Source organism: Carassius carassius, chromosome 31 (genome assembly GCF_963082965.1).
Source record: "Carassius carassius chromosome 31, fCarCar2.1, whole genome shotgun sequence".
Taxonomy (NCBI): domain Eukaryota; kingdom Metazoa; phylum Chordata; class Actinopteri; order Cypriniformes; family Cyprinidae; genus Carassius; species Carassius carassius.
Genome location: NC_081785.1, coordinates 8,292,669 through 8,316,447, shown reverse-complemented (window position 1 = coordinate 8,316,447; position 23,779 = coordinate 8,292,669). Strand labels below are relative to the sequence as shown.

General features: G+C 35.7%; 1 protein-coding gene across 1 annotated transcript in view; it reads left to right on the top strand.

Annotated features, from left to right (window-relative positions):
* The window catches only part of LOC132111458 (VPS10 domain-containing receptor SorCS3-like), a 51,621-nt gene that overhangs the window by 1,968 nt on the left and 25,874 nt on the right, over window positions 1-23,779 (top strand). Inside the window, exons 2-6 of the mRNA XM_059518763.1 lie at window positions 15,597-15,664; window positions 20,691-20,790; window positions 20,880-21,038; window positions 21,246-21,319; window positions 23,683-23,747. Coding sequence (XP_059374746.1) covers window positions 15,597-15,664; window positions 20,691-20,790; window positions 20,880-21,038; window positions 21,246-21,319; window positions 23,683-23,747 — 466 coding nt within the window. The remainder of the gene's footprint in view (window positions 1-15,596; window positions 15,665-20,690; window positions 20,791-20,879; window positions 21,039-21,245; window positions 21,320-23,682; window positions 23,748-23,779) is intronic.

The following is a 23,779-nucleotide window of genomic DNA, read 5'->3' as shown; positions in this document are numbered from 1 at the left end:
GATGCACAGCTTGTATTTCTCCATATGCTGCTTTGTTTTGAGTGTGAATGACACAATTTTTTTTAAATCAAAGCTCATTCCTTTTCCTTCACAATTTCTGTGCCTCATCTGAAATATAAATGACTGACAGCAGACTTTTAGATTGGCAGAGTAATAGCTGCAGAATTTATGTGTGCGTGCATGTTTCTGCAGTACTGCTGATGCCATTGGTGTATCTTTCACCAAACCGCATGAGTGATGTTTTGCGATGCCACAGATGCACACTGAACATCAGAGAACAGATAGCATCCCCACAAACTCTTTTTGTCTCTATCTCGCCTTGGCATACTCACATTTATTTTATGACACATAGACATTCACTGTATTGATTTGACACATGTAACACTGCTATACATAATGAAGCACCAAATTGTTTAAAGTATAACTCTTAATAATATATTTAAAAAGCATCATACACAATCATGACATTAAATGAAAAATGAGACCCATATGGTATTTTCAAAAGATCCGTTTAGGAAATGATGTTAGCACGAGAAGAGATGACACCAGTAGCCTCAGCGGCAAGCACCAAATGAAGCCCTATGTCATGCCAGTTTTCATATAATGTGAAACCTTTCCCATTGCTTCCTGTCGACACTTCTGTCTTATTACCACACAATTGATAAAGCTATTGTCTGGCCTTTCGCACCTCTGTTGTACCTCGCTCAATCACTGACATGCAAAAATACAAGTGCTATTTACACACTTAGATGCAAAGGCAATTATAATGATGCTAATTTTACTGTTATTATAGTGCAGCCTATCTTAAATACACTTCTTTGCTCCAGAAGGTGAGAGCAGATGGACAGATACCTGTAGAGTATAGTACCAGGATACAGCTACACTCAAAGGCCATTCATGTGTGTGTGATGACATCACGGAAGAATTAGATACAAGGTGTTCCATTCTATTGTAAGTGCACTGAAAAGTGGACTTTACATGTTATTTCACCATCTTAAGGGGATAGTTCACCTAAAAATTACAATTCTGTCATCATGTCAATCCACAAGAATTTGGTTAATCTTTGAAGAATATATATTTTTTAATGAGACATGGTTTCTGTCTCTCCATTGAAAGTCCATGCAACCAAAACATTCAAAAAGGTTATAAAATCATAAAGTCATTGTCAAATGAATCCATATTAATCAAGCTGTTTAATCCAAGTCTTATGAAGAGTAAATAAATTGTTGAAAAAGTCCAAGGCAACAAGATGCATTCAGATAAGTTGTCCCAATGATTGTCTTAATAATTATACTATGTAACATTACTTTGAATTTGTTTGTTCATTAAATGCAAAATGCCTAATTTAGCCAATAAGTTTGTCAAGGCAACAGATTCCATGTTCAGCAATTTTTCAACTAGTAAAAAAAATAAACATAAATTGACAATATAAAAAGAAATGTTTAAATACAGTCAGCAAACAGCAAAACAACAATTTTATGTAAACAATTTATTCTTGCTGCAATGCATGCTGGGAACTCACAAACCCTTAACATTTCATCAATATCACATTCCCTGGGGAAACACTTGGGGGAACTCTGTTGGTCTGACATGAGTTTTCATGTAGTTCATGTAGAAAATTAAATTTCTTAGAATTTAAGATTCAAAAGGTTTCATAAACTGTAAAATATGTAGTCGTTTTAATTACATTGTATGATGAACAAATTTAATTAAATGTCAATATAATCAAATTGTGTTGCCAAATTGTCATATTAAACAAAGTCACAGATATTTGTCACTCAGTTTAGTGCTTTAAAATATTAAAATTTATATTGATTAAATGAATAATACATTTATATTTAAATAAATATACATGGATCTAGTCTGTGCGACCCAAGTTTTGTTCATCTGTGATGATGTTGCAAGATGTTCCGAATTAACGCATTTTGTCAAGTTAAGTGAACTTCAATAGTAGGTAAGTAAAGAGAAGTGAACGCTGCATAGGGACCCTACCAATTGGAACGCAGCTACTGTACAGTTTACATTTTTATGATGATACTCATTTGCCTTATGCTGTACGGCTTTCAACTAGAGTAACATTTGCATGTTTGAAGCATTTGCTATATTTTGGTGTCAGCGGCTTTAGTGACCAAACTGATCCGTCACATTCAGCAGTGTTCCTGAAGCAGAGTGAGTGTGTGTGTGTAAGAGAGAGCAAGAAACTGTGTGTTCTGCTGAAAGCATACTCTCTTAGGCCTAATGTTTCTGAAAGCTGAAAGCTTTCACTTTTGATTCACAGCAATGGAGAGGCTGTTTGGCCGCTTTTTCAATTGTAAAAACAATCAATGAAAATCCATAAAGATGATGGAAATGCAAGAGAATCATTCTGCGGCCCCTGCTGCGTTTGCCCTTGGGTCCTGATCCATAGTTTGCCCTTCAAAGTCCACGATGACATTTTCTCTGAGAGGAGCCCCCATGGAGAACTCATTGTGAAGGTGGGGTTTGTATGTTTTGTTGTCTAGACAAAACAGATCTTATGCAAATGTGGCTAAGGAAGCACATTCCCAATGGGAAGTCACTCCACAGGAGTTTGATTGTGATCGAGCAGTGATTTTAGCGTTCTAAAAAACTCTCCGACCTGCTGTGAGAGAATCACAGATTATGGCTGTACAATCATAGTTTGCGCAGGGTTTATTTTGTTTTTCTGTCTGTCACGCTCAAGTTTCATGTTGATGCTCTGTTGATGCCCTACAGGAAGATGGCAGTCAAGTACATCCAAGTGTGGGCTTGTGCGTGCATTCATATGAAACTTTCAAGGGTGTGTGCGCATGTATTTCGTGTGGGTATTCATGGCCTGCGGAGAGCATGAGGGATGTCCTTGAAGAGTTTGGCTGTCCATCCAAATGTCTACACAATCCTCCAACAGATTCATTCTGGAGTGACAGCCAAAGTGATTGTGTGTGTGTGTGTGTGTGTGTGTGAGTGAGTGAGTGTATGTTCACTCGTGTGTGTGTATGTGTGCGTGTCCTCTCTATCTCAGGGCAGCAGAGTGACAGAGCTTGTAGCAGTAAACACTCTGAGTTGGGGAAACATCAAGCCTGGTTAGTTTTAAAGGACCTTTCGATATCAGGGCAGTTTGAGAGGATGTCTTAAAATGTTTAAAGGTTAACAGCCCACCTATAGGAATTAAAAAGGATAAACAATTATGTAAATGCTTGAAAAAGATAAGGACCAACCAATAATATTGATATAATATAAAATAGTTTTTCTATGATAGTATTTTTAAAATGTAATTTAATCCTTTGATGTAAGCTGAAAATTCTTTATTAATTACTCCAGTCTTGAGTGTCACGTGGTCCTTAAGAAATCATTTAAATATGCTGATTTGGTGGTCAAGAAACTGTGAAATATTTTTTTCAGGATTCTTTGATGAATAGAAGGTTCAAAGGAACAGCATTTATTAGAATTTTTTGTTCCTTTCTTCCTTTTTCTGTAGTTTGCACAAAGATGATGAAAGATGTAAAAAGTTTCAGCAAACTATGCTTTAATACAGAAATCAACCTTCTGATATTAGCTATACAATAACTAACTTCCTAAAATGTACTTAAGTAGTGTAGTGGGGCATTTTAGAGCTCCATTCCCTCTGTTATGGACAGCAAGTCATATCCGTTTACCTGCATTACCCTTTAAAACTGAATCTGTGCACATTCTGTCTTCTATAATTTATCACTAACATTAATGTGCAGAGCTGCTTGCATAACCTCAGGATTTATTCTCTCAAACCCTGAAATCTCATATTCATTATTAGAATCTACCAGAGCAATGTGAATACTGTATATTTAGTTAAACTCCCTGTTTTACAGATTCATGTTTTGTGCCACTAACTAATTTTAAAATCACATGATTTATGAGACACAGCCATTGTTAAAATATAAGAATATCCAGTACAAATAAAAGTTTGAAACTGAAATAATTTGTCATTTGCTCAGCAGAGATTTATGTACAATTTGAAAGGAAAATGAAACAAACAGCCCTACTCTCAGCATTTCCACAGCAGAGGATTATACATATCTGGAATAAAAAAAATATTTCTCTTGTCATTGTAAAAAATGTAGTTGTAAAGCTTAGCCATCTTAAATGAGAGAATTACATGTATACAAATCTAGTAGTGGTTCCTTAGAGTCATCCTTAAACCTAAAAATTAAATTTCTTTTTATAATCCTGACCTTTTCAGTTTATCCAGATATATGTGCACATTTTCCAAGCTCCATTACTCAAATATTTGCTGACAGAAATGTGGTAGAGATGGTTAGTTCAGTAAAGTTCATATTTCCGACTGTCACTTCTGTAAAGGGAAATGCAGAACAACTTTGTCAATTCAGTCGTTTAAATGTGTATACAGTATAATGACATCCAATAATATACATTGTAGATGTCATTTAAGCTGTTTTTGCTTCATTTTCTTACCTTTTTTCATCTGTCAACGTGAACATGAGCAACCCAATGCTAATATAAATCATGTCCATGCATCATGTCTTTTATATAAATAATTCTGCAACACTAATAATATTAGACTATAAAGACTGATGGAGATTTATGATTTCTTTTTCCCAGATGAAGTAGTATGTGCTGACAGGGCACATTTCCACATACTTGCACTTCTCTGGCATGCTCTGAGTTTAATTTAAACACCTGATGATTATATAATCAAAATTAAAGTAAAAGTAAAAATAAGAATATATAGTTAATGATGATAGATTTACTGTACCCTCCACTAATATGGCACCCTTGGTAAATATGAGCAAACAGAGCAGCTTCTTCTGTGTGAAATGCTACTCTCTGGAAAACGCTATAGGTCCATTAAAACACGCACCACAAGATTCATGAACAGTTTTTTATCCAAAAGCTGTTACCCTTACTGAACTCTGAGATGAAAAAAACACACTACAACACATTCTTGATATTCAAGAGCATGCATTAATGACAATAACATCTGTGCACTTTACTTTATATTTATCACTTATTTCTATTTTTCTTTTGCTGTATACGTTGGGAAGTCTATAATTTCGTTGTATGTCTATTTACAATGACAATAAAAGATTAATTGAATTGAACTGAAAATAAATCTGCATCATTTATCTTTTTGATCTTTCACAAATCACAAACTTCTACCTTTCATTGAAGTAAAACAACTGAAAGTGGGGTAAACTCACAATATAAAATAAATTCTTTAATGCATGTTGGCCAAGATTATTAGCATCCCTAGAAAAATGAGTAAAATAATTATATAAGTATATTCCCATTCAAACACACACACACACACACACACATATATATATATATATATATATATATATATATATAGCACACCAGGGCGACTTGGAGCATGAAATTGTCCAGCTATGTCTTTCTTTTCCACAGCATTATAAATATAAGCAACACAAATGCCAAATTCCCATAATCATCCATCACAAGGAGCAAAACCAAATATTGATCTGATGTGTGGAACAAGATTGTAGAGCTTCACAAAATAGAAAGTGGCTGTAATAAAATAGCTAAAGCATTGAAAATCCCCATTTCCACCATCATGGAAATAATTAAGAGATTCCAATTAACTAAAGATGTTACAAATCTGCCTGAAAGAGGCGTGTCTATATTGTCTTAATGCACAGTGAGGAGGAGAGTTTGAGTGGCCAAAACTCACAGCTGGAGAACGGCAGAGATTTGTTGAGTCTTGGGGTCAGTATGCCTTAAGAAACAGCCCCTATATCACCACAGGTTGTTTGGGAGGGTTTCAAGAAAAATGCTCCTCGCTTATCCAAATTAAAGCAAAAGGAGCCCCTACCAAGTATTGAGTACATGTACAGTAAATGAACATACTTCCCAGAAGGCCAACAATTCACTAAAATTATTATTATTATTATTATTATTATTATTATTATTATTATTATTATTGGTCTTATGAAGTTAAAAACCAAAGACTTAAACTCTGTGTGCATTAAATTTATTTAATACATGAGTTTCACAATTTGATTTGAATTACTGAAATAAATGAACCTTTCCATGACATTCTAATTTATTGAGATGCACCCGTATGTCCCGTATTCTATATTTATTGTTTTAAATGTGAAATGTAACAAATTTCTGTTTGTGGAATGTTTTGCCTAAGCTGGGCTGTATTTCATTATAATAAATGCAAAAAATCAAAGTAACAAATTAAATTCAAGAAAAAATAAATATATAATTTATGAATATTATATAGGATAAAGTGTCCAAATATTACTCAATAATAAATTGTGCTCAGTAATAACAAAATATGTGAGAGCGGCCATGCACCTTTCACATTCAAATTTATGCAGACCAGTGACCTGATTTTCCTTCCAATGGGATTTGTGGTGACGGATTTATTCATTATGAGCTGCTATCCATGCTTTGTAACAGTACTGAATATTAATGAGCATGCAGATTAATTGTGGTTATTGTACACTTTCCAGGGATGTAGGGAGCAAGTGTCAGATGTGACCTGGAGATGAGAGATGAGAGTATTTGTCATTGGTCTTTAGAGAGTGTGTGTGCATAAGTGTGTATATGTGTTTGGCACTGATGTGTGTGTGTATGCCTGTGAATGTCTTTGAAACCTATGTGTGTCTAATTATTGGTCTGTAGAGAGTCAGCTTGTCTTTTTAATTAAAGGCAGAGGCAGCAGAGGTCGAGTGGGTATCCAGACTCCAGAGAACCGTGGTGAAAGAGAAGAGCAAAGGAATCCAGGGAACAAGAAACAAAGGAAGTCAGATCAAATTAAAATAGCATAACATAAGAGGTCACTCAAAATTTAGAAAGCAAGCTATTATAACCCAGAAAGGAAGTGACATCACAGAATCTGTGTTTAGAGGGAGCAAAGATACGTTCAAGTCAAAGTTAAAACCCTTGAGTGTCTTTAAATGTTAATGATGCAACCTTTTTGTTTTAGTCTGACTCTCTTTATTTTGACTTTGTTCAGATGACAGCTCAGTTCAATCTATTTTTACCTCAATGGCATAACTTTCGCTCATATTTCTAGCCCTTTAACCCCAGTGACAGCTTGCGCTAATGTTCTGTGGCAGGTCTGAAAAATAAATCTCCTCTAAAAGGCTACATCCTTTTAAAAAATGACTAACACCTCTGTTTAACATTGTATGGAGAAGGGGCCATGAATATTTACCGCTTTATATGGGCCAATAATCTCACAGCAGGTTTTTCAGGGAGGTAAACAGCTCATTGTTCATCTAACACTTAACAATTTGTATTATTATTATTATTTCAAAGGCAAAAAACAAAGCATTTCTCATTTTTTCTTGTTTTGTTTTCCATCAAATAAATTATGAATTATAATGATAAGCTATATTGTTCAACTTAGGCTTTTAAAATATGAAAAGCTTAGCTTAACCTTTAAGTAGCCAGTTAAAGTAAAATAGTAACCTCTCAGTAAAATAAACCTCTCAGCTGTTGGCAGTGTTATGAAGGCTGCTGCTCTCTGTAGAAACTTTATGCACTGCGTGTGTATGTGTGTTGTGTATGACCGTAAATGTTCACCTACTCACGCTCTAACTGGGGATCATCTTAGAGCGATGAATATGAAGGTAATTTATATTCACACATGTATATTTATATACAGATGTGTCCTTGAGGAATATGTTTAAGGAGCTGGAAAATGTACAGAGTTTTTATTATGGCCCTGTGTGGCCCCCAGGCTTTCTGGTGAATAAACACAAAATAAGATCCAGAAGTGTGTGAAAATGATTGAAATTTTCAGCAAGGCAGAATCGAGCAATGCGATGATTTGTGGATTTTCCTAAGGCAAAGCAGTGAGCATTAATAAAACATAAATATGAATAAGTATTCTCCTTTTCTAGGTGTGTGTATGTGTGTGACAGCGCACATCTTTTGCTTTTTTGACTGATGAGAAAACGTCTCTCGCCCCAAAGCACAAACTCGTTCTTGAAATTCCTCTATTGTGTGTATTATCCCCATAAACTCTATTTCATGCTATGAGTGTTTGCATTTCAAATCATGCTGTGAGAGCTCTGATATACTTGCAAACACATAACACAGAAAGTCTTTCATTTACCTTGATGGTTTATCATTACAGTGAACTACTGTACTGAACTACTTTTTCATCCTGACCCCTCCCTCCATTTTGTTCCATATTTTAATGGTTTGAGGTTTATTTATTCATACGGCAGTGCCTAAACATGATACTCAGAGAGCACTAGAAGACAGATTGAGAGGGAAACAATATAAAAGGGAATTAAAAAGTAAGAAATGTTGGATTAATATTCCACACACTCAATGCACACACTGAAACTGATTCTTTTAATTCCACTAGAGTTAAACTGATATATTATGTCCAGTCTGTTTATGATCGCTGGATTGAGAGAATAAGGATTCCTCCGTTCTTTGTATTTTTATTCAAATTGTGAGCATAAATTTCAGTTTGCCGCTAACTCAGGGGGTGTATTACAGTACACAGAAAAAAAAATTTGTGCCAAAAACACTGAGATATGAGCTGCAAAGTCCACCAGGGAGAAACAAAAGTCACAATGTGCTGCATGTCTCCTTTGAGAGCAGAACTGCAATGAACGTTTCTCTGCTCTCATAGAAAAAGTATTGCAATGGAGAATTCAGTGTTGTTCTTTGGGTTCTGTAGAACGTTGCTGTAGGAATGCCTCTGGAACAATGAGCAGGGAGTTCCATTTAATTTCACCATTTTAATTGAATTCATCTGAGTGTTTGAAAACAAAGTCTCTGACCGAAAACTGACTCAGAACATATAGACTTTTTAAATCACCTACCCATGTTAATGTGATTTTGTTGTGTAGAGTTTCGGAAACAGTTTTAATTATGGGCTTCATCATTTGCAGTAAAATTACCACTTAAAAATGGGTCTTCATGTTTTCTTGATTGTTTGTGCTTGCGGTCCCAGATTGCCGCTGTTTGCTCTCAGATACATGCATAGTTTTGCTAGGTTATTTTCGCCTCAAACAACCTGCTGGGGAATCATAAGCATCTGTTTTACTCTCTGATAAGGTTGATTGGTATACTGGCACTAAAAAAGTAATTTGGCAAAATATCATTACTTGGCCTAGTCAATAATGTTCCAGTCTTTAGCATAGTTTGGCATTTCAGGCATTGTGACTTGAAGCATAAAAGTGCATGTGTTTATATGAGAGATTCATTAAATGTGTTATGTTTTTTAACAGATTTATCTTTTGGCATTTTTTGATGTTATAGCTGTTGTTCTGTACTTTACAAAAATATATAAATCAAATCTAGATGGGATTAACAAAAGTTAAATCATATGCATTCTCTGTATCTTTTTTTTTTTTTCTTCAAAGCTAAAAAAATGAAATGTTGTACTATTGTAGAAACATTACTGAAGACAATCAGCAAAACATCTTTTTCATTTGTAAATGTATGTAAAAAAAAATTATTACTTTTTATAAAATGTATTAAAATTGGTTCAGAATTTGCGTTTCCTGTGCATTTTGACAAATTGTAGAATTGTATCCAACATTTACACATTATTAAAGAACTGAATGCTCTTTAATGTTGATTTAGTTGAGGTGCCAGAGGCTGGTATTGTACTGATACCAAAATGTTGGTATTGATGCAACAATACTCCCCAGTTCAAGTTGCATGGAGTTAAGCCAAAAGAAGGGTGTCATTTATGTTCTGTGGCTAGTAAACTAGAAAACCTCACAGGTCTTATTCTTGCCTTAGAAAAAAAGAAATATTAGGCAACAACATTCTATAATAAGTTCAAAAGAAAGATGAAGAAAGTAAGACTTTCAGTCAACAAATTGATTTAAAATGTCAACCTGTCCCACTCTATATATTATTTCACTTATAAAAAGTTATAGCTTAAAAGCTGAAGTTTACAAGTGTATCATGATTTCCCATGAGTGGATTTTAAAAGGCTTATGGTCCACTTTGAGAATAGCCTTGAGTCTTCTTCAAAATGCCATGGTCCACAACAACATAAATAAAACAGAATAATTTTAGTAGGGTTGTCACTTGAAAAAAAAATGTATGGCCTGAATGCTTAGGATAAAAGCATCTGCTAAATGCATAAATGTAAATGTAAAATAGAAATCAATGGGGAAAAAATTATCAAATAATTTGTTATGCTTATTTGTGCCAAAAGGCACTTACTACGAATAGTTAGAATATTATTGTGAATTGGACAAACTTAGAAATCTTCTAATTTTTGTTTTTTTCATGTTTTCCGTACTTATTTAGGGGGTAAACTTGCAGATTGTACACCTCTAATGAATTGATATAAATATGGCAAAATATATTAAATGGGAATCACGTCTAAAACATACAATTAAACAAAACAAAAAATTTAACCCTGCTGCTCGTGATGATATACGATGTGTAAAGACATTAAAAAAGATCGATCTGTGCAAGAAACTGAACAGTATTTATATAGGTTTTTTTTTTTACCTCTGATTCACGCAATGTCCAAACTGTTAAAAGCGCTTCCTGAGCATGCCCTCCTATGTGCATTTCTCAACATAGGCAGTAAAAGAAATGGACACAGCGACCCCAATGGAGACAAATGAAGTCGATTAGAAGCACTCACTTCCTGTGGGTCGAGCGAAATACGCAGACTCAAACTGAGCTTGATGATGTAGATGTCACGTGAGCAACCTGTCTGACAATTGTAAGTCTTCTAATCACTGTGCCAAGAGAAATCTGAATCACCCACCGAATCTTGCAGACGTTGTTGAATAATTTTGTCCTGTTGCTTTTATGGACTCTCTATGAGCTTCTCCCTTGACTTCATGCCTCCACGTCCCCCCAATTGCCTCATAGACAGTAAAAGATTGCCTGCGAGCTTCTCCTCATGTCCATACGGTAATTTCTCTACTATTCGGCAGAGAGTAGCAGGTTATTATGCAATCGTTAGCCTATTTTTACAAAAACTGCTTCTACGGGGCCACAACGTAAGATACAAGGTAATGGGGCCTTTTATACATTTTTTCGTGTTTCTTTAGAAACAATGAATGGACAAATGGAGTCTTTAAATGCCTCAGATGTAAAGTTATTCACTGTCAAAGTGACGCCAAAATGAATGGAAGTCAGTGGAATGCTAACAGCAGGTGGGGGTCCGCTAGCCAATGGTGGCGCCCAGGGATGCTTCAATAAAATATGAAACCCTGCCCCCCTGGTTCTCAAGCAGGTGCTGAGGCATCTTCTTCTGGCATTATGGCGGATCGCAGACTTATAAGTGCATTACTGCCACCTACCTACCTACCTACCTATCTACAATCTCAATTAGGAGTGTCAATGGTCCACTTGAGAGATAGGTCGCAGTAATGCACTTATAAGTCTGCGATCCACCATAAAGCAAGAAGAAGACGACGCTTCATGCACCTACTTGAGAACGCGCTCAGGAGAGTTCTAACAGTTAAGACATTGCATGAATCAGAGGTAAAAAAAAAACTATATAAAAACTGTTCAGTTTCTTGCACATGCCGATCGTTTTGTGTCTTTACACATCAATGTATCATCATGAGCTGTAGTGTTTACTTTGGCTTTTATTTGTTTATGTTTTATTGTTTTATTGTATGTTTTAGCCGTGATTCCCATCGACTTACATTATAAAAGGGATAGACTACAACGGTGTGAGTTAAAAATCTTGGTTTGTGTTCTAATGAAGAAACAAAGTCACCTACATCTTGGATGCCCTTTGGGCAAGCAGATAAACATAAAATTTTCATTTTTGGGTGAACTATACCTTCAATAAATGAGCATGCAATGTGTACAGGTACATTTAAAAAAATGGAATTTCATGGAAAAGGTTTTTTTTTTAATTTAATTAAAAAAGAAAACTTCTTGTATTCTAGATTTATAGCAAACAAACTCAAATATTTTGTTATTATTCTGATGGTTACGACTTACAACTTAGGAAAATTAAAAATGTATTATCTCAAAAACTGATAATATTCCATTTTGAGCTTTATTGAGCTTTTTTTATTGAACTTTATTGAGTTTGATTAATTTTGAGTATAAATACTGGGTAGCTCTTGGGCTAGTTTAGAACATGCAACCACAATTATGAGAAAGACTACTGACTTGACAGTTGTCCAGAAGACAATCATCAGCACCCTCCACAAGGAGGGAAAGCCACAGAAGGTCATTGCTGAAAGGGCTGGCTGTTCACAGAGTGCTGTATCAAAATATATTCATAGAAATTTGACTGAAAGGAAAAAGTGTGGTAGGAAAGGGTGCACAAGCAACAGGGATGACCACAATCTTGGGAAGATTGTCAGGAAAAGCCAATTCAAGAACTTGGGAGAGCTTCACAAGGAGAGGACAAAAGCCAGAGTTAGCACATCAAGAGTCACCACACTCAGACATCTTCAGGAAAAGGGCTACAGCTGTCACATTCCAAGAACCAAGCCACTCCTGAACCAGAAAAAACGTCAGAAGCATGTAGCGTTGGGTAAGGAGAAAAAGAACTGGACTGTTGGCCAGTGGTCCAAAGTCCTCTTTTCAGATGAAAATAAATTTAGCATTTCATTTGTAAATCAAGGTCTGGAGTCTGGAGGAAGACTGGAGAGGCACAGAGTCCAAAAGTCCAGTGTAAAGTTTCTGAAGTCAGTGATGATTTGGGGTGGCGTGACATCTGGTCTGGTGCTGGTCCATTGTGATTTATCAAGTCCAAAGTCAATGCAGCCATCTACAAGCTTTATGGAGATGCTGATTTCATTTTGCAGCAGGACTTTAGCACCTGCCCACAGTGCCAAAACCACTTCCAAGTGGTTTGATGACCATACTGTGCTTGATTGGCCAGCCAACTCACCTGACCTGAACCTCACAGAGAATCTATGGTGTATTGTGAAGAAGAAGATAAGTAACATCTGACAAACAATACAGAGGAGCTGAAGGCTGCTTTCAAAGCAACCTGGGCTTCAATAACTCAGCAGTGCCACAGGCTGATCGCCTCCATGCCACGCTGCATTGAAGCAGTAATTCATACAAAAGGAGCCCCAACCAAGTATTGAAACATAATTAAACCTGCTTTGGAGATCTTGAACATTTCTGTTTTGTAAATTCTTTGAGCAAATATTCAAATTTTCTGAGATACTGAATTAAAAATTAGAATTAAAACAAAAAACTCTTGAAATATTTCAGTTTGTGTGCAATGAATCTAGAATATAAGAAAGTTTGCTTTTTTGAATTCAGTTACAAAAATAAAGAACTTTTCCATGATATTCAATTTTTTTTAGATGCACCTGTATGTTGTAATTCTGTTAATGTTTCTATAGAATTTTGCAGGCACATATTCTGCACTGATTCAATTATGATTAAAAAGACTAATTAATTCAAACATTGTTATTCAAGCCACTGGGTACATTATTTTGGCTAAATGCAAATGACTTAAACAGAATTGATTTCTGATCTTATTGAATAGGGCTAAAACCCATAGTTTACCTTCATTTATATTAATATTGTAAATTATTAAATTATAGTTTAATATAATCATATGTTTAATTACATTGCATCATTTTTAAGTACTGGGCCCCAGAATAAAGGTTCAGTAGACACTGTTTATGTAATTTTAATGTAACAGATGTGACTACATGCATTTGCAGGTAACTTAAAGGCAAAAACTGGTTTATATTCAGTTCAAAACAATAAGCTAGTTAATGCTGTTCATGTTGCATGTGCTTTTCTTTTTTTTTTTACTATGTACACCTGATGTCTTTTTGTGCAATATGAAAATATACATGCATGTAGTACACTCTTAGTCATTCCTGCTGTTGTTTTTTTTATGCTCATAGGCACCAGAGTAAATGTCCAGTTTGGAACAGATCCTAAAGTTATATGTCTTGCCGGTTCAGTTGCAAAAGCTTTATAAAGTGTTGTCAGCTTCCTTTGGAAGAAACATCAGCTATGTTAGTAGTACTATGCCATCTGTTCTTACTCCGGTTATCGTTTTTGATTTTACTGCTACTTGTTGTCACTGTCAAGTTAGCAGCCTTCAGTAGATACTGATTGGTCTTAGCTGGAGTTGTTTCCATGGTATCACAGAGCACAACAAATTGGCCATACACAGCACTATAAGCTGCAATTTAGATAATCATATTTCATGGGCAAATGCAATAAAGTATATGAAATAGATATGGGAATTATGGAAATGGAAATGTTCAGTTGTAGGATTCAGATAATACGGCTTTTATGACATACTGGCTCCAGCTGAAAAAGACAGGAATGTTGAGTCTTCAACAATGTTGACATGTTTTGCATGTACTGTAATGAAACATTTATTTCAGAGAGAACAAAAGGTAGAGGAATGAAAATACGAATGAAATGGTGAAGCTTTTTCATGTATTTGAGGTTAGAAGAATAAAGCGACTGAACAGACCTCAGCATATTGACTGTAAAATGACAGTAAGTCATTCATGTTTAAACTGAATATGATCTTAGCTAGAACATGAACTGATCAAACCCACCATTCATATGCAAATGTGATTAAATCTGCATAACATCCCTGCACATATTATTGACCTCATAGAAACGTACAATAGGAACCTTGACTTTGACATTAATATTCATTTTCAGCCCCATGGACTCCCATCTCACTGTCGCTCTTTCGCTCTTTCAGGAAATGTAATTAGTTCCAGTATCACGGTGGTTTTGCTGGTTCAGGAAACTGAGTGAGTTTGACTGGGGTCCTGGTCTTTTAGATATGCTGTATTTGGATATGCTAATAGTTTGTCCTCTTCTGATTGGTTAATTAACCTCAGATGAAAATTTCCCATCACTGTGAGGAGTGAAGGTTGCGCACACATGCATATGCAAACACAGGACCCGGTATAGCAGCATTAGTAAAGTCACAGACTATGCTGGAATAGGTTTTCCTATAAAGGCTGTGTTTGTATCTGCATCCGTTTCGGAAATCATTACTCGATTTTCTTTCAGGTTAATGACAATACTCCTGTTGACTGAACTCTCATTAGGGAACAATCATGGAGTGTGAAATGAAATATTGGACCTTTTAGACTAATATTTCATTAGTGTGTAGAGGCGATACTGAATACTGTGTTCTCACACAGACACGGTCGCAAAGGGACCACTTACTGTCTGCTTTTGATTCAAAGTCTCTCTCTATCCCTTTCTTTTTTGTGTGTTTTTTTGTGTCTGTTGTTTATGAGTGTGTGCTCAGAATGTTTTGTCGTGGGAAGAGCAAAGTGTTTTACCTGACACATTTCAGTGTGACATTTGACAGCTTGAGTGTGTTTGTGTTTTAGCGTATGTGTGTACAGCATCATGTTTTTTTTGTTCTCTCTCTCTCTCTCTCTCTCTCTCTCTCTCTTTCTCTTCTTCCCCAATGATCATCATTACCTCCATCAGGCTGTCCTGGCTCTGAGTGCATTGCCTCTTATTTTGCTGTCATCTCAAGATAATAAAATTCACACCTGATATTTACTCTCATCCATCACTGCAAGGCTGCCTGACAGACATTTTATCATTTAGCTTAGCACATTAAGAGTGCTGTATCTGGGGAAATGTGTAAATGGAGATTACTGGGTGATTTGTTAACTGTCTGCATGTTTTTCTTTCAGGTGATCTTGATTTTGACAAAACTGTTCGACTTTAACCTGGGAACTGTGACGGAGAGTTCGCTCTGGAGGTAAACCCACTTCTTTGAATGGAAACACCATGGAGTCTATTCAAAGTCTTTTAAGCATCAGTGCTCTGGTACCCCTTGTGAAAACAAAGTACACTTTAGCATATTTAATTTATTAAAAGTAAACTTTTTGGATGTAATTACTGGGTGGCCAAATGTCCTCTTTTTCCCAGACATGTCGGGATTTCTAAATTGCCTAAATTGTCCAGGTTTTGGCTTGGTTTTCCTGTTTTTTTTTCATACTTGCTGAAGGTAATGATGGAAAAGTATTTCAACCAATAGTGTGCTGACCAATCATGGCATGTGAGAAGGTGAGATCTCCAGAAAAGAGTCAAAGCAATGGAAATACATTTTCATATTAGTGTTACACAATATACCTTTCCTAAAATGGTATCACGATACCCACTGTTTTTAAAAACAGTAAGATTCCTAATTTTACTAGTACCAGTACTTTAAGAATGGCATTGTTTTAATAAGATCCATGTTTCCCGAGTTGCATTGATCTACAACAGTAGGGCAGTGTGTTTGCAGTGCTCTGCTTCCTTTTCTTGTATGCACACTGCGCAGTGCCAAACTTTATATATCCACGTGGCACAGGACTTAATAAGTTTTAAGTGAAGGAGTTAATAAGTTAAACATTTATTATTGACACCGCCTCTCTCAGACAGAATTGAGATCTCTTTCAAAAGTTATTGCACTTCAATGGTCAAATACACACACAATTATGTTAATTTGCCCTTCTTGGCTCATGACTTAAAGGGATAGTTCACCCAAAAATGAAAATTAGCCCATGATTTACTCACCCTCAGGGCATCCTAGGTGTATCTGACATTCCTCTTTCAGATGAACAAAATCGCAGTTATATTTAAAAATGTTGCTCCTTCCGCTATGCCTACGTCATACTATCGAATGTTTTGTTGTGATGTGAAGTTGCAATTTATGTAATATATTAACTTTAAATTAAATATTAAACATAATATCAAAAAAGACACCTACAGTTTTAACCATTTATATTACAATAAAACGGTATTTTAATCAAATACGTTACATGTGCTTTAGTATGTTAGTAACACAATCAAATGGAATGAACTTTAAAGCATGACAAATTATCATTTAAACAATTATTAAAATTTACTTAAAACATTTAATTTAACACTATTACAGTGCAGGTTTTAAAAGTATACATAGGTGTGTTAAGACACTGTTTTTTAAATATACTTTTAAGTTTTGAAGCACATTCAGTAGAATTAAGCGTACCTCTTTTTCATCGTAAATTCATGCAAATACAGAATCCTCTGTTGTAAACCTTCTGTAAGTAAATTTTGCTGTTCCTCATGGGTGTGTGTTTAGGACTCAATATTTTATAGTGAGAGCACAGGGACCATTTTGCAACAGTACTAGGAAAAGGGCAGGAACATTAAGCTTGCATTCTTCCAATTTTATCTGGTATGAACCTTTTAACCGCTACAGCACTGCTGAACCAGTCTGAATGAAATGATCGGATAAAACTGTGGTTTTAGTATTACGCTTCTAGCCCATTACAAATCAACACACATTCTTACATTAGCCACAAGTGCGTTAGTGGCAAGTACACCAGACTATATGAATGGCAAAGATCTGGGATAAAATTCTGCTCAGAAACACTTTCACTGACTACTGCTGATATGCCCCTGGGTGAAGTACTTAATCCCTGTCTTCTCCTGGGACGCTCTGTACCATGACCCAACTCTCTCTCTCTTTCTGTCATAGTGCATAGACAATGGAAAGAAAAGAACTACAAGGTAGCTGTGTAAGCCAGGCTTGTACATAGAGAAAGAAAGCACTGACTGTAGATTCTGTCACCTTACTTTTTGAAAATTTTCCCCATTAATTTCGACTTCACATCACAGAGAACAATCATTTACTCATTTATAAACCCTCACTATTCACAAAACACCTTTTTTTCTGGCTCTTTACCAGCTGCTGAGAAGCTCGTTGTACTTTAGTATGCTTTTTTAAGTTTCAGATTAGACTGCTGTGGTATATTTCTCTCTGGCTGTCTAAAAGGGTCTGTTTAAAAATCCCTGCTTAACTGAGGCGTTTCTCACTTGAGCATTTCCAAGCTATTTTATCCATTAAAATGGCTCCCAGTGAAATCTGCAGTTCACTGCGATTAAAGTACCTTTAATTAAATGTAAAAACCCTAGACCCTCAATTATTTAATGGCTAACTGGTTCTGTGTGAACTAGTATAGTCCCTTTACTTTTATGCTTCTGTACTGTACTGCTCAGACCTGTTAAGATTGCAGTGGAATTGGGGTTTCAAAGATGTTGAATTGACAATTCTTTTGATCTTAATTTAATTTAAATAGTTTTTGGGACAAAACTAAAATGATAAGTGCTTTTATAAGTCAACCTAAATAGTAATTCAAAATGTTATTATCAGTTTTATAACCACCTCTCTGAATCTTAAATTCATTTTCATTTACTCTGTTTATTATAGTTATGTGCTTGATTTTCATCCACTTATTAAAGTTGTGATTTACACAAAATGACTCTATGAATAACACATGAATGTAAATGGAATTGAACTAAAGCGTAATTGTATCCACAAGCACAGCGTGATCATCATCATCAGTACAACTGATAGTTGGATGGACCTTTGTCCATTTTAATTAAAAGAATAATGCAAACAATGTTGCATTAATTAAACAGACTACTTGATATGTTTTGGGAGATATGCAATATGACATCATCCTTTATCAACAAGCCATCACTTCAAACATGTGCATAGACACAAATTCACATGCTCCCACACACATACACACTGCAATCACCTTGAAGGAAGCCTTTGTTTAATTTCTTTTTGGCTGCAAGCCCTGATGAGATTTCCTCTCCTGGTGTGTGTCACACAGAGGGAAGTTAGCTGAGGGTTTTACCGAGAGAAAAAAACAGAGAGCCATCATCAAACTTCCACAAACAGAAATGGCATAAACAGGAAATGAGGAAGAAGAAAGTGGAACAAAGTAAGAGCGAATGGAAGAAAGAGTGAGAGAGAGAGAGAGATAGACAGTAGTGGGGGGAGGGATGTGGCATCATGTTATTAAAAGAGGTGAATGGTAAAGCTCAGCTTTCAGGCTGTAGTAAATTATGTCGGTAATAACAGTATGAATGATTAATGAATGTTGCTGTTGGCAGCATAAAAGGAGCAAAAAAAAATAAGAAGACAAATCACGGCTCATTCAGAGGAGCTAGTTAAATCACACTCTCCTGTGTTTTAAAATAAAGATGCATGCTCTTAAAGTATCCAGCATGCCCATGCAATTGTTAAAATCACACACGTACCCAGGTGTATTTGTCCTGAGAGGAGGAGTAATATCCCCTTGAGTACAGTGCAGATCTGCTGGATGAGAGAGAGAGAGAGAGAGAGAGAGAGGGAAACTTGACCAGACCAGAAACGTCAGAGGAGCTTTTTAGAGCAGGCACTCAGCACTGTTCGAGGGCGCTCAGAGAACAATCTTCCTCTTCACCTGTGCCGCTACAGCTTACACAACCCAAATTACCTCAACAGCTCAGAACGGCAGTGTAATTGTATCCAATGGTAAAAGTGTCACAATATGAGCACTCTTAGTGCATTCAGAGATGAGCACTCGAGGAGATAATGCTTCAGACGACACATACACATGTGCTTCTCCGGCACAGCAACGTGTAACTATCTGGCTTAAAACCATTAGCAATGTTACACTTATAAGAGTTCAGCGGTATCTCCTGACTGCTGTCGTTCCTGCTGGAGAAGAGATGGTGTTAATGAGTCCTGATGGAATGGAGACGTGCACACACACAACAGTTTCAGTCAATTACGCCAATGACTTCTAAATTACTCAGTTTTGCTGCAGATGTGGCGCACCGTGCTCCTGACACGACGAGTTACAGTGCTCGTGTGGGATATGCTGGTTCTAACGTGGCCCATGATGTTTCCTGTCACTCTTTATTTTGTCCGTCTTATAAAAAGCCAACAACTGTGTCCATATGCCCATTTTATTTTGAGTTTTTGTACTAACCAGCTGTGATGGCAACAAGGGAAGCATAAAGAAAGGTTTTGGTCATGTGGTTTCTGTCTCTGTCCTTCTAGGTAACAGTTTGTGAAATCGAACTTGTCCAAAATCTTGATCCACATAGCAGTATATTCAACATCACATATGTTCTTAATGGCTCTTTTTGTTGCTTTTGCACTTTTAGTCAGGACAGAAAAATTACAGGATGCAGAAAACCTATTGTGTCACTCCTGGTTAGGACAAGCTGAATGCTTTAAAAAAAATCCTCAGCTCTTCTTTTGTATTGTTTACTTTGGTTTGTGCTTTGTTTGAAATCAAATGTCTGTGTGGGTCAATGACACACTTGTTTCAACTATAAAGAAAAGGAAACATCATTAAAATAAGGAAAATCTAGTGCCTAAAAATATTATCGTTTTATTGCTTTCATATAGTTTGGAAAAACTTCTACCCCATTTAAGAAAAGTTTCAGTTTAATGACTTGTGGTGTAATCATCAAATAACATTTTTCTTGTGCATGTTTCTTGTGTCAGTGTACATGACAAATCATTATTTTGGCATATATACATATATATAAATTTTTCTTCCAGACAAAAAAATTACTAAATATTAATGTCATAGTTTTGGAGGAGTAAAAAAAAAAAAGTCAAAAAGAAATCATAAAAGGGGTGTATTCAAGTCATTGTATGAATTGGATTTTAATGTAACACTAATAAGGTTCCATTACTTGTTAACTATATTAATTAACATGAACTAGCAATGAAAATACTTACAGTTCCATTAAATAATATTAACAGATACAACTTTTAATATTGTATTAATAAAAGTTGAAAGGAACATGAACTAAGATTAATAAATTATTTAGAAGTATTTTTGTTATTTCATGTTAACTAATGTAATTAGCTAATGTTAACAAATGTAAAGTGTTTCCATATTTAAAATAAATTAATAGATAAAAAATATGGACATCACATCAGTGGGCTTTGTATATATTTGTAGGTCAGTAAATTTTGGGACAACATATGAGAAGCTGACGGATAAAGTGATGATCAGAACGATGCTGAGCTATCTGTACGTCTGTCCGACCAATAAGAGGAAGGTGAGTGTGTTGAAATGCATCAGAGATACAGATGTACAAAACTGTCAGATAGAAAATATCAAGCTAATATAATTCTTCCTCTTCCTTAGATCCTGATTTTATCTGATCCGGAGGTGGAGAGTAGTTTACTTATCAGTTCTGATGAAGGAGCCACTTTTCAAAAGTTCAATATTAACTTATATATCATGAGTCTTCTGTTTCACCCTACTCAGGAGAATTGGATACTGGCCTATAGCCATGATCAGAGGGTATATAAACACAAACACACACACACACACACACACACACACACACACACACACACACACACACACACACTGCCTCAAGAGGTTCTACTTCTACTGAACAATTAAAAGCAGATAATGTGGATAATTAAATGTGAGCAAGATAATTACCTTTGTTGGCTGCAGTTAGGGATCTTACAGTGAATGTGTCTATTTCTCTTTTGGCTGTAGCTTTATGGCTCGGTGGACTTCGGTAAAAAGTGGATTCTTGTTCACGAGAGAGTAACTCCGGGGCGATTCTACTGGTACGACTCTCTCACACATACACACAGATGGAGTAATTTTTTTTACTGATCATCAATCTCATATAACACTGTGGCTCATATTCATATAGTTTGCCTACAGTGCAATTTCACACTGAAAAAGAATATACCTGCATGCACACACACAGAATCACACACTGGAAAGTAATCCAAAATTAAACCCACTCTCGACTACATCCAATACACTGACACTAATAAACTTACATACACTTTTAATGTCTCTTTCCCTTCTCTCTTTCTCTATCTACCTCCATCTCATTGTCATGTCACTCCTCTCTCCCCTGTGCGTCACATTAGCGTAAGTGTGGACTTTTGATCAGGTTTTATATTTTAATCCAATCAGTGTGTGTTTGTGTGGGGTGTAGTAAAAATGACTGGTTGCCTGTCACGTGCTTGATGAGCTGTGGAAACAGCCAACAACAGGTCTTCAACCCTAGGTTTAACATCCATATGCACACACACATTTCTCTACATCCTTTTAAAAATATATAGTACATCTTTTCTTTGCTGCTTTGTACTGCAACACACACACATACTGAAGACTGTTCTGATTGTGTTTGTGTCACTGAAGCCCTGCTGTGTCAGGTTTGGTGACTACAAAAATGGAAAATGAAGAAGTTTAGCCTCAGACTTGAATGGGTCTCGGTATCAGACTGGGTTTGAGAGGAATGTTTAACCCCCGTTCAATTATTGTCTAGATGGGATTGAGCGAGATGTTGAATCTCAGACAGATAATTGAAGGAGAGAGAGTAATTTTGAGAAGTGCTTTAATCTTAGACTGGGACTGAAAGAGATATTTAAACTCCAACTGAGATTATTGAAGGTGTTTAAACTTATAGTCTGAAAAATACGGTATTATTTTGGTAAAACTCTCAATAAGGTTTAGTTTGTTAACATCGGATAATGCATTAGATATCATGAACTAACAATGAACAATATTTACAGCATTTATTAATCTTGAATAATGTGCATTTCTACACATACTAATACATTTGTGACATTTAAGGTTCAAATAAATTATAAATTAATAATAATCTGGATTAATAAATGGTCTGAAAAAGGCTGTTACTTCATTATACTTAATGCATTAATTAATGTTAATGAATTAAACCTTGTAAAACGTTTTTTTTCTTAATTCTCTTGTCTTAAAGCTTTTTTTTCTTTTAAGTACTCATTTTGAAAAACATTTGGAAAAAATGTTTATAGGATTCTTTGACGAATAAAATTTTAATTTGAAATATACATCTTTTAAAATATTATAAATATATTTACTGTCACTTTTGATACATTTAATGCATCCCTGCATTAAAATGTTTTAATTTCTTTAAATGGTAGTGTACATATACAGTAATGCTGCATCATATATGAGCAAATTAGTTTTACTTTCATCAGGAACTCATATCTCAATTTCTGTCAGTGATGGACCACTTCCAAATCACAGTCTGACACTTGAGATTGAGGCTACAACTTATATTTAATTTCATTGCCTGCCAACTCAAGGGACCGGGACTTCAGCAGTTTGTGGCTGACCATATGGTGAACAACATGCCATTTTCAAGTCAAGATCATTTTCAAGTCAAGATCAAGTCAAGACATGAAAACTTTTGTAAAGTTGAGATGGCAAGAAAATTACATTGTGATCTCAAGAAAACAAAATTTTAAGGGGATTTAATGTCTTGACTTTAACTGATAAAGAAGTTTAGAAGGGGTTTGATGTAATGAGAGAGATGTTAATTCAGACCGAGATTAATATTAATCTGAGATTGAGACTATAAATAGGATTTAATATTAAACTAGGGCTCTGTAGAGGTTGAATATCAGCTTTTTACTGAAAGGTTTAATTTTGGATTGTAAGAATGACTTAATATCAGATTGTGACTGTGTTCAAACTGTCTCAGAAGAAAATATGGATGACAAAAGGCAAGACTTTAAGATGATTAAAAACCTGAGAAAGAGGATATGATGGTGAGTGTGTGTGTGCATCACAGGTGAAAATAGGTAAGAAATGAAAGTGTGTATGTGATAGAGAATGGTTTGTGGGAGTGAACTCTCACTGTGTGTTTGTATGATTAATTGCTATCAGAGCAACAATAAGGATTCACTGGAGACAGACTGTTTACTGGAGCAGTGGAATTATGCTGTCTATCACTGCCCCTCCATCCCTCCCCTCTCCTCTTCCATCATTCCATCCCTCTCATGTTATTACTGTACTCATCCGTCCATCCCCTGCTGGCACCTCCTTTTCTTTCTTTCCTTCTTCATCTCCTCTCCACTGGAGCCCTTCCTGATAGTTTTCTTCTATTCTGTTATTTTTGTTTTCTGACTTTTTCTTTTTTCATTTTTAGGGCGCTGAGTGGTCTGGATAAAGAGGCAGACCTGGTGCACATTGAGGCTCGAACTGACAGTGGACGTTAGTCTCTTTCTTTTCCTTCTTTTCTCTCC